The sequence below is a fragment of the Grammomys surdaster genome, unplaced genomic scaffold, assembly GCF_004785775.1.
Source record: "Grammomys surdaster isolate TR1022 unplaced genomic scaffold, NIH_TR_1.0 125344, whole genome shotgun sequence".
Lineage (NCBI taxonomy): Eukaryota > Metazoa > Chordata > Mammalia > Rodentia > Muridae > Grammomys > Grammomys surdaster.
Genome location: NW_021620217.1, coordinates 20,097 through 32,417, shown reverse-complemented (window position 1 = coordinate 32,417; position 12,321 = coordinate 20,097). Strand labels below are relative to the sequence as shown.

Below are 12,321 nucleotides of genomic sequence, written 5' to 3'. Positions count from 1 at the left end.
ATTATGAAAATTATTATGTTGTTGTTAAGACAAAGTCCCACTACACAGTCTGACCTTGAACTTGTGCTCCTCCTGCCTTAGCCTTCCAAGTGTTGGGATTACTAGTGTCTGCCACTGCACCTGGCAAAAGTGTAATACTGATAACATTTGGATTTTTATAACTACTCACGAATTTGAAGGCACAGTCATAAAGATTCTAAAATTAAAGGGAGGGGCACATCCTGTGGATGATGACGTTCCGAAGTAACTTTCTTAATCCTTAAAACACTCCCCAGTGAATCAAGCTGCTGGGCAAAAATTCTTTGGAGACTAAAATAGCTACAGATAACTTACAGGATGGAATATAAATGCAAAAACCTAAAAAGTAAAGGGGGATAGCTCATCCTCTGATGGAAAGGCTTGACCTGGCACTAGACCACCTGGACACATAAAGCAAATGTAAGAAATGAAAGCTTAGGAAAGATAGCTCAGCAGTTACGAGCACTGGCTGTTCTTCCAAATGCAGCTCACAACTGACTGCACTTCCAGATCTCTAGGAGACACAGAGTTGGAATTCACTTGCACAAGAGTAGCCTCTTCTTCCCAACAGAAACCTCTCTGCAAAAAATATGTGCTATCTCATGTTTCTTCTGAAGGCTGGCCTATACTCCTTGCTCTATAGGTCTGGGATGTTCTTGACAATAGTGTGTGCACGCACGTGCATGCAGAAAATAGAAAGACTGATGTCAAGCATCTTTGTCAAATGTGCTGGACCTATTCTAAGCAAGGTCTCACTGAACCTGGAGCCTCTCAGTTCTGATAGTTGGACTGGCTTGGGGGAATCCACCTGTCTCTGCCTCCCTACCAGTGAGGTTACAGATGTGCACAGCAGCATCTGGTTTTTACATGGGTGACAGGAATCCAAACCCAGGTCCTCTTGTTTGCACAACAGGTGCATTATCAACCGAACCATCCCCCCAGCCCCTGTGAGCAGATATCTCTTTTCATTTTTCTTGTGTTTAATGTGTATGTGTGAGTCTGTATGAGTTCATATGTACCATGTGCACACGGAAGCCTGCAGAGGGGAGAAGAGGATGTCGGTTCGCCTAGCACTCAAGTTACATGAGATCGTGAACCAACAGCGGGGTCTTGGGACTCAAACCCAAGTCCACCTCGAGAGTAAGAGCACTCTTAGTCTGTGCGCTCTTGCCAGCCCCAGTTTTCGGGAATCTAGACCAGGTCAAGCTGTTTGCAGCAGCTGCTTACAGATGTCACCCCCTAATGCATTCCGGCCACATTGCAATTCAGTTTTAAGAGCAGCTTACTTCACAGAGTCGTGCATAGTCTTGCAAATGTGCAAAAGGGCATTGAGGATGACAGGGTCCTTGGTTGGTTCCTGCTGGTGCCTAGGAGACATTAAGAGACAATTGTAAAAGCTCGGTCCAGGGCCGTGAAAGAGCGGGTTGGGTTCTCATCAGCTATGCGTGTCTGGGAATCCCAGTGCATCCGTGAAGCACACTGCTCTGGCTTGCCCTCAGCTCTTCTGTAAGTCACAAGGTGCTCCTTATACACTGCCCCTCCCTGCAAAACCACAGCAAGCTTTACTCCGTGTAACACCTTCTGCAGCTGCCCACAACCTGCATAAAAATTAAGTGCCAGACAAAACGTGACATAAGAGGACAAACTCTCAAAATGAACCTTCAAGTAAAGTAGGTGTATTCGTTCCAAGTATAATAAAAATAAAGCAGTCAATATTAATCTTTAGAAAAGAATTCATTTAAACATTTTATGCATTTATCATTATGGTATGTATTTGTGTGGGTGGGTGCAGGCACGCTGCAACACGTCTGTGGAGGTCAGAGGACAACTCTGGGGATTGAACTCGGGTTATCAGGCTCGCACGATGAGTGCCTTACCCCATGAACTATTATACCAGGCCAGGAATTAATTTTCTAGAAAGGTAAGCAGAGGGCCAGGATGGCTAAGTGGGGAAAGGCAGATGCCACTATGCCTGACAACCCATATGGTGCAAGGAGAAAACGAACTCAAGTTCCCTCTGACCGCCCCCCCACCTGCACTGCAGCATATGCATGCACTCACACACACACATGCACACATGTGTGTGTGCACAAACACATATGTACACATGTGCATACACATATACCTGTACATGCACACACACAGAGAGAAATAAATGTAATTTAAAAACCTTTTAAACATGAGAAAAAGATAATAAATTCTTAGAGTATTTTGGAGTAACATTAGACTCAACTTTCTAAACTCACCCATACTTACGTACTTCCTATTTAGAGCGATTTTCATTTCACAGTGTAGCCTTCCCCTACAAACGGACCTGAAATCACCCATAAACCCAACTAGCTACATGCTGTTTACTACATTCAAACTCAGTAAAGAGGGTTTCATCTGCGTCCACATACTGTCTCCGTCATCTCTCCTTCCTCCTCCTTCCTATGTCTCACACGCTGTCACGTCCTGTTTATCTCACCCACGATCCTCCCTGAACTCATCATGTCTTTCTTTCAGCCTCATCACTTAGGAAGTTGAGGGGTTTTGTTCTTATTTTTGGGATTTTTGAGATAGAATCTGGTTGTACTGCCCAGGCTGTTTTCAAATGCTCCTGCCTCAACTTCCCGAGTATCTGGAACTGCAGCCCCATCCACCATGCACATGAGAGCAAGGTTAAAGGTTTCCCAGTTCTAGAACAATATGTATATGCAATAGTCTCTTGACATACTTGAGGGGACATTCTCCACTGTTTGACAGGCATTTCGTGTATCTGTTTGGATAGGCAATGTTCTATCTTGAACACTTAAGACCTTAGAGTCTTAAAAAAAAACCTAACTAAATTAAAATTAAAGTGATGGGAAGAAGGATCGGCGGGTAACACTGCTTGCTGCATAAGCATGAAGACTGGAGTTCAAGTCCCTAGGGACTTGTGAAAAACCAGATGTGGCTGTGCACTGCCTGTGTATTACATGCAACACTACCAGGAGGCAGTTTTTAAGAAACATGGACTTAGGAAAATGACAGGAACTAAATTAGAAAATGAACATGGAGTAGTCTACTATGTATCCCGCACTGAAGACAGAAGCTTTCTTGGCACCAGCAGAAGCATATGTCTGCTTCTATCTGTAAATGGCAGTCCATGCATCTCCTTCAAAGTGCATGTGGCGGCACACTGCAGCAACTCCAGTAATTGGGAGGCTGAGACAAGCTCAACTGCAAGTTCAAGGCCATCCAGGGCTACATAGGATATACCAGGGTAGCCATGGCTATATAAGACCCTGACTGATGCAAAACAAACAATCAAATATCAATCCTAATGCAAAGAAAGATTCTTAAAATCATGTTGAAGGCATGGAACTGGTGGTCAGCATCATGTCAACATGGGGCAATTTATACTTACTTAGTCTTTTTTTTTAACATTTATTTATTTTTGGGTGTGTATGTGTCTGTGTGTGTGTGTCTGTGTGTGTGTGTCCCATGGCATGCGTGGGAAGTTAGTTCTCTCCTTCCATTATATGGGTTCTAGGTACCGAACTTAGGTCATCAGGCCTGGTGGCAAGCACCGGCTAAGCCATCTCTCCAAACCTTTTTTTTTTTTTTTATTGAATATTTTATTTATTTATGATACAGATGTCATCCCCTTTCCCCATTTCCCTTCCCTAGAACACCCTATCCTATACCCCCTCTTCTGTTATGTTTTTATACCATTTTGATTACATGCATGTATTAAGAGACATTTTGAGGGTTTTGTTTTTTGTTTTTTGTGTTTTGGGGGTTTGTTTTGTTTTTTTGAGACAGGGTTTCTCTGTATAGCCCTGACTGTCCTGGAACTCACTCTATAGACCAGGCTGGCCTTGAACTCAGAAATCCACCTGCCTCTGCCTCTCAAGTGCTGGGATTAAAGGCATGCGCCACCACTGCCCAGCCTTCTTTTGCTTTCTTAATCATTAAATACTAACTTTTTAAATGATGTCTGATATTCAAAAAATTATCAAGGGGCTTGAAAGATGTCTCAGTAGCTAAGAACACTTGCTTCCAGGTTCAATTCCCAGCAGGGTGGCTCACAGCTACCTATAACTCTAGTTCTAGAGGATCTGATGCCCTCTTCTGACACCCATGGACTCATGTAGACACAGAGTACACATAACTCAGGCACACACCCATATATTTAAAATAAAACTGTAAAGATTTAAGTGTATGAGTATACAGCTTGCATATACCCACTGCCCCATATACATACCTGATGCCTATAGAATTCAGAAGAGAGCATCAAGACCCTGAAACTGGGGTGATAGGTAGTTGTGAGCTGTAGGTGGATGCTACGAACCAAAACTTTGTCCAGTCCAAGAGCAGCAAGTACTCTTAACTACCAACATAGTTTTTCAGTTCCCCAATAAGTAACAAAAAAAGATGGTGGGGGGAGGAATTCATTTCAGCTTACAGCTTACAGTCTGTCATGAAGGAAAGTCAGGGCAGAAACTGAAGCAGAGACTGCGAAGGAATGCTGCTTACTGCCTTACTCCTCATGGATTGCTTGGTTTGTTTTCTTCTTTTTTTAAAATAAATTATTTTAAATTATCTTTATATATATATAATACATACATAGTATATATATTACATATTATAGGTTGCATGTATACATTATTTAAATTTAAATATATAAATATAATACATACAAAAGTATATATAGTATATATGTGTGTGTGTATATATATATATATATATTTCTCTCACATACACAGACACACAAACAACAAGGTTTTTCTAGCTTTGAACCTATCATCCGCCTGCCTCAGCCTCCTGGCAATGGGATTATAGGAATGAGCCGTTGAGGCTGGCACAGCTGGCACGGCATCTGCCTTTCTCCTTGTGGTGTTTTAGGGATGAGGTATACTTTCAGCACAAGGCTTCAGAGTGCATGAACCACCAACGCAGCTCGAATGGTGCTCAGACTCTCGGCGGCCAGCCAGGCTTGCCACCCTGTACTCACTTGATAAAGGCTTCCATGATGCACTTGCAAACCTCCACCCTCACACTCTCTTTCTGGAACATGTCCAGAAATGGTAGAAACTTTTCCTAGGAACAAAGAAAGCATTTGATGTGTAACTGACACAAATAGCTAGAAAGAAAGAATTTGTGGGTCATTTTTTTTTGGAGGCGGAGGCTGTCAAGAGAGTCCCCTGAAAGACCTAGCTTGAAATTCTTTTTGTTGTTGTTGTTGTTTTGTTTTTTTTCAATGATTACAGATTAAACACCTTTAATCCAAAATCTGAAATTTTAGATATAATTCCATAATTTTCAGAAAAGTGTCAACACAATGCCTCAAGTTCTCGATCGTGACATTCTGCGTCGTTGTTGCTGCACGGTTTGGCGGTGTAGGCACAGAACATGTCAGGCTCATCCCTGAGCTGCACCACTAGTCTCTTGCCCAGAATCATTAAGCTGCTGTATGAAACTCTGGCTTTGTGTAGAGGTATGTATGAAACACGAGTGAATTCTATGTTTAGATTTGGGTCCTATGAATGTCCCCAAATCTAACAACAAAATACCAAGTATGAAATGCTTCTCGCTCTGAGGATAACGGGTGCTCAACCTACAAGATGTGGAGTGCACACCCCTCTGATGAGGAAGAAGTTAAACAGAAACAGCGTTTTTCTTTTAGTCTGTGTGTACCGTAATTCCTAATGGTGCGTCAGTCACTGGAGCATAACTGCTTGTTAAGCTGATAGGGCCTGCTTTTACAAAGGCCTGGGTAACAGGAAAACATTACTGCAACAGAAGACACTTGTCTTCAAAGGTCACTGAGAGATGCTACTCACCACTGAGAAAAGAACTGAGAAATCATGGAAGTGGGCGATGACTTTCTTAATTATCGACTGAAGCTGTGAAACAGAACACAAGTTGCTTAATAAAACCTCCGTGTTCAAAAAGGTAGCCCTCCTTCAGCACGCCCCACCACAACCACAACAGCTAGCCCAGATTGCTCAAGGATGGAAACATAGACCAGGCTAGGCCCTGCCTCAGTCAGTTGCCTTCTCTACCTCATCCTTCAGCGGGGACCATGCCTTGGCCTCAGCCCCTTCTCCCCGGTGGCAGTGTCCCATGATGATTAACTAGGACTGCTCACGTGCTCAGGGAAGAGCCTGTTCTACAATGCTTCCTACTTATCTTTCAAAATAAAAGGAAGCCCAGGGTGGCTTGAGCCACACACAGGATAACTTGGAACTTCTAATCCTTTCACCTCTACCAACCCAACGCTGAGGTTATAGGTATGTGCCGCAATACCTGTCTTATGTGGTTCTGGGGTACCTACTCCAGGGCTTTGTGTATGCTAGGCAAGCACTCTACCAACTAAACAACACCCATGGATCTCACCCCAACCTCTGTTGCTAGTCTAGTAGACCACAAACAGCTCAAGTCCACAGTCTCTCACAACTCTTCAAGCTGTCAGTGACACATGAAAGCAGCTAGAACCAACATGGGAACACATGAGTGTCTATGTGCTAATAAAACTTTACTTAAACAAACAAGTGATGGTCTACAAGTGGGTATGGGCCACAGATTGTCATCCCCTGTTGTAGCCCATCATGGTCCTGCATTTCTTTATTACTTCAGTGAGAGGGAGATGATGGAGTTTATCAGTGAAATCAAAGGTCACTGACCCAAAGATCGTACCAAACCTCAGAAATGCCCAGAGCTTCCTATCTACTGCCTTCATCCAGAGTTGTGACCAAAAAGGCTCAGCCTGGTAGAAGAAGGGAGATGCTACTTCTAAATAAAAGGTAATCCCTGGCCTTTGGCTGCTACCCAGAGCACTTCCAAACCCGTTGTTTGTACTAGCAACTACTGCCATGTCTCCTCTCAAGATCTACAAGCACAAAAGTCAAGTGTACAAGTTCACTTCTTAAGGAAGCAGCAGGCCGGCAGAGTTGAGGGGAAGACTAAGGAGAGTACTGGCAGGGAGATAGTGAGTTCAAGGCCAGCCCAGTCAAGACATGGGAGACCTCCCTCATTTGAAAACAATAAGAAAAGGAAAACTTCGTGATGAGAAATGTCACAGGGCATTATGACACATTAGAATATTCTAACACAGTTAACTAATCCCTGTGGAACAGAAACATTTTTTTAAACACTTATGCATAGCTACGTGTATGTTACGGTTTTAAAAGATAAGGTTTTTTTCCCAGTGACTTTTCATTATGAAAACGCAGCAAACAGAAGACCTTGTCTAGCACCCATTTACTTCTTAGTGGATTCTACAAAAGGAACATATGTCTTCCCTTGTTGTATCCCCTCACCCAAACACCCAGAATGGTGTGATATACAAACACAGTGTACATATTTTTTTGTTTTGTAATAATTTCAAATTTACAGGAAAGCCAAAAGCATTACACTAAGAGCTCTTGTACATTCTTTACCCAAATTCACCAAATGTTACTAATTTGACCAACGTATGTGCTACGGTTTGAATAGGTGTCTCTCAAAGATCCTTGTATTGAAGTCTTGGTTTCCTGGATCGCACAACTGGGAGAGGGCTTTTCACATGGGTGCTAGGGATTTGAACTCAGGTTCTTGCAAATCAAGTACTCTGACTTGGGGAGCTACACCTCAGCTCTCCCCAGTTCCTTATGCTGTTCAGATGGGAAGCCCAGGAGTGCTTCTTCAATCTGTTCTCATTTATTTCACACCCTCATGACCACTTCCTTATTTTCTGGCACACAGTGAAAAACAAAAACAAAAAATGCTAGCCATCCATAAGGCTCAGTAGGTAAAACAGCTTGCCATCAAGCCTTACAACTCAAGTTTGACTCCCAGGACTCACAGGGTGGAAGGAGAGAACTTCCACAGACTGTCCTCTGACCTGCACATGGACCCACACCACACACAAAATAAATAAACACAATATACATGTTTCTAAAATTAGCTCCAGGCTTACTCTGTTTCTTCATCCTAGCAGTAAGCCACTTCTCACCAGGCCACTGGAGTTCCCCTTTTCTGACATGATGCTCTCTTCAGCAAAGGGCACTGCCACGAACAGGCCACCTTACATACATCTATTTTTTTCTTGTTATTTGATAATTTATTATCTCAAAATAGCATGTAGGAGCATAAAGATTTACCATAAAATATATGGGTACTGAACTGAACATACAAAACATTCAATGTGACTGGTGGCTTTAATAAATGTCACAGTAGTAAAGTGACAATTTACCAGGAGGCCCAGGAACAAACGGGAATACCTCAACAGGAGGGCTTGCACCCCAGGTAGGGTAACTGGAGTCAGTTTCTTCCCTGCATCCATGTCTGCTTTTCCTCAGCTCTTTCCTTTCCAAAGGCAGGTTTACTCACTCGTGTCTCCAGGATAGCCCTCACGAGCCTTCTCTGGTCGGCAGTGTGACTGTGTGGACAGCTGCCTGCCTTAGACGCTGCTTTATCAGAGAACCCCGATTTTCTGTGCATGCTATCTGACCAATTTTTCGATAGTGCTTCACATATTTCTGTCTTAAGTTTATCTACTGAACTAATGTCCAGCACTCTGGGCATCTTTTCTGAGTTCTTTTTAGTGTGACAGGATTATAACATAGTGTGACCTCTCCCCCTCTTGGAATGGACTACTTTAAGATCACACACACACACACACACATAACACACACACACACACACACATAATACACACACACACACACACACACACACACACTGCTTGTTTTGAGACAGGATCTCATGAAGCCCAGGTTGGCCTAGAATTTACTAGTAGGCTGAGGTAGGCAGTGGCTGCTTGGTTAAGTAGTGATGATTCAATTTTATTTTTATGTTTTATTCTATTTTCATTTTTTTATTTTACTTTATTTAGCAAAAGTTGGAGATAACATTAATTTTTTTTTAATGTTTAATTTCATTTACCAGGAAATGCAGGCATTTTATACACTGGGGATCTTGACAATGCTTTATTCAGACTTTGCCATATGTCCAAAATAACTTCAGTATTTCTATGCCACATCCCAACCCTCACAACAACTCTGCGGATAGGACTAACATTAGCCCCATTCTACAGAGAACAAAAGTGAGGCCTGAGACTAAGATGTACCAGAGCCAAGATCAAACACAGATTCCCAGGTGTACATCTGACCAGTACAACAAGAGTTCTTCACTGGACAGAACAAGATCCCCACAGTGGGAAGTGCAAACCTGTTACCTGGGGGTAGGAGTCCTCAAATGCTCGATCCGGAGTCATGTGCTTGATGACGTCAGCCAGAACAGTGTTAACTTCTCGCTTCTACACAGGGAACAAAAACCAACTCTATTGTTAGGTTGAGATGCCCAGCCATCTTCCTGGGAGAAAACACTGACAGGCTCATGAAACCAGGCTGGGTGGATAGCTCAGTGAGCACGCACCCAGCATGTATGAGGCCCTAGGTTCAAACTAGCACCAAAACCCAACCAACCAAACAAACGAAAAGTCACACACCTTCCAGGAGATCATTTCAAATATTCCAAAAGAATAAATAAAAGGAAAGAAATCCTGCCTGCAGCCTCAGTCTAGTACCCCCCACCCTCAAGATGGCTGTTACTCTAAGTCAGTACTGAACAGTGGTCTACAAAGATAAAGTCATTTAGGCTACTTTCTGCCTACCTGGCCCAGGTTCCTGCCTCAGTACTTGGAAAGCGAGCAATGGGATAATGTGGGAAGGGTGTAGACTCACCCCCTACAAGCCATCTGCCCCAACCACTCACTTCAGTCATCTATGCCAGGGGCTGGCCATGTATAGCCCAGATCCAGCCTATTGTTACATAGCCAGCAACTGAAGAATAAGTTCTACATTCAGCCCAGAGAGTGTTTCATGACAACAAAATTTCTGAGATCTGAATTTTCAGTGTGTGTAAGCACGGTTTATAGGAATCCAGCCATGCAACTTCATACACTGTCTGCTCTAACAGAACACCATATGGAGGTAGTTTCAAGACAGCAGAGCTTTCCTACTTGTGGCCCTAGATGCTCAGAGTGTCAGATCAGGGCACCAACAGACTCAGGGTCTGAAGAAAGCCTGCTCCTCACAAACAGCTCCTGCTCGCAGGGTCCTCTAATGATGGAAGGGGCCAATGGACTCCTTTGGAATTTTGTTTTAAGGCTACTAGTCTCACCCATAAGGGCTCCACTCTCACAACACGATACATCTTTCTAAATTACACTGGCATCCTTGGGAAAGTTAACAAAAGTTGGTATGACCTGCGCTCAGAATGCCAGCCAGCAGCATGAGGTGCAAGCAGCTGCCTGTGGCTCCAGTTTTTAATTCTGAGACCCCAGGGAACAGGTTTGAGCACGTGAATCAAGGAGTCAGGGTGGACACAAACGTCCAAACCACAGCCCTGCACTAACTGGTAAAAAGCTTGGTGCTCAAGCATAAGGGTCTGAGTTGGGGTCCCTGGCACCCACATAAGAAGCTAGGAGCAGTTCTGCACACCTGTAACTCCAGGACTGGAGACAGCTGGGAACAGAGTGGCTAGAGATATACACATAGCCCACCCATACACCTATAATAATGATAAATGAGACGGATGGATGGATGGATGGATGGATGGATGGATGGATGGAGAGACGCTCAGGAGTTAAGAACGCTTGCCGTTCTATCATGAGGACCGGAGTTTGAAGTCCAATAACCACACTAGACAGCTCACAAAGGACTCTGATTACAGCTGAAGGGACCTGACTCTGACACCTCTGCTTCCACAGGCACACGCATACACACAGACACACAGACACACACACACACACAAGAAATAAACTTTAAAAAAAGAAAACCAGTTCTAGATGATGATGTGGTAAGAGGAAGACACCTAGTATTGACCTCTGACCTCCACATGTGCATACGGAGCACACACACACATACATACACACACACCAAGATATTTAATAATGTTTTTAAAACAAGTTAACTCTGGCAAGAAAGTCAGAAGAGCCCCCTTCTATCTGCTTCTAGAGTTCTTATTGTTTGAGGAGTCCAAAACTCCCCAAACTATGGTTCTGTCTGCACCCAGGAAAAGAAGCATTGGTATTTGCTTGTGTGTGGGAAGCACATGCGAGCTCTGAATGTTTGAGAATGCTAAACAACAACAATATTAAATAAAATAGAAAAAAGAAAAGGAAGGGCTGGAGAGATGGCTCATTGGTTAAGAGCACTGACTGCTCTCCCAGAGGTCCTGAGTTCAATTCCCAGCAACCACATGGTGGCTCACAGCCATCTGCAATGGGGTCTTATGCCCTCTTCTGGTGTGTCTGAAGAGAGCAATGGTGTACTCATATACATAAAATAAATAAATAAATCATTTTTTAAAAAAGAAAGAAAAGGAAAGGAAAATGTTATCTACTATGTGCTCATGGAAATTTACAAAGCATCTTAGCATCTCAGTAACCGAGGGACCACTGTTTAGCCTCATCTGACACAGCACTGCCCAGCCCGATGTGGCAGGGTTCTGCCAGTGTGGGACAAACTTGCTGACAACACATGCTAAAGCTCCCAAACCGGGACTTTTAAGAGCTGGGCTGAGTGGTGTGTGCCTACAGCGCCAGCTACCCCTTCAGCCCAGAACTTTGAGGCCTGTCTGTACAACAAAGCATGGCCCCAGCTCAAGAATCACTGCAATATTCCTAGGTGGGCTGACGCTGTTGCTCTGGTAACCATTAAAGCACAAAACCCTTTGGAAAACAACCCCACACTCACCGTGAAATGCCTGCAGGTGTACTCTACCCAAACCTCGGCACAGTTAATGTAGTCCTACAAGGAAAGGGAAAGTAGCTTAGGGTGAGCACAGCACCTCTTAACTTCTGTCACAAAAATCACAGACAAATCTTCAAGGGCTCGAGGGAGGGAGGGAGAGAGGGAGGGACGGACGGACGGACAGACAGACAGACAGACAGACACTGTCTGGCTGACTCTTATGGCTAGAATATGTCTCTCACAGGCTCCCACTGCTGGGGCTGTTCTGAGAGGGTATGGAACATACAGACAGGAGACATAGCTGGAGGAGGATGTCCTTTGAGGGCTATAGCCCAGCCTAGCTTCCAGCCTGGTCTCTCAGCTTCCTGACTCCACCAAGCTGTAACAGGCTACACACAGCACAAGCCCCTACTGCATGAACCGAGTTCTTCTGCTCCCTCACCTCCCTGCCCTGACAGTAGTATCCTCTCCACTGGGAGCCAAAATAAACTGCCTTCCTTAGGTTGCTTCTGTCTCATGCTTAGTCAGAGTAGCATGACATTTAATTGACTGACATGTGTCACCATGAAAAGCAAGTTATAAAAGGAAACACGTAGCC

At 43.9% G+C, this 12,321-nt stretch overlaps 1 protein-coding gene across 1 annotated transcript in view; it reads right to left on the bottom strand.

Annotated features, from left to right (window-relative positions):
• LOC114637542 (VPS35 endosomal protein sorting factor-like) overlaps window positions 1–12,321 on the bottom strand; it is a gene marked incomplete at its 5' end in the record, with an annotated part of 71,174 nt that overhangs the window by 39,279 nt on the left and 19,574 nt on the right. The window contains 5 exons of the mRNA XM_028785747.1: window positions 1,305–1,385; window positions 4,997–5,082; window positions 5,826–5,888; window positions 9,203–9,283; window positions 11,727–11,780. Coding sequence (XP_028641580.1) covers window positions 1,305–1,385; window positions 4,997–5,082; window positions 5,826–5,888; window positions 9,203–9,283; window positions 11,727–11,780 — 365 coding nt within the window. The remainder of the gene's footprint in view (window positions 1–1,304; window positions 1,386–4,996; window positions 5,083–5,825; window positions 5,889–9,202; window positions 9,284–11,726; window positions 11,781–12,321) is intronic.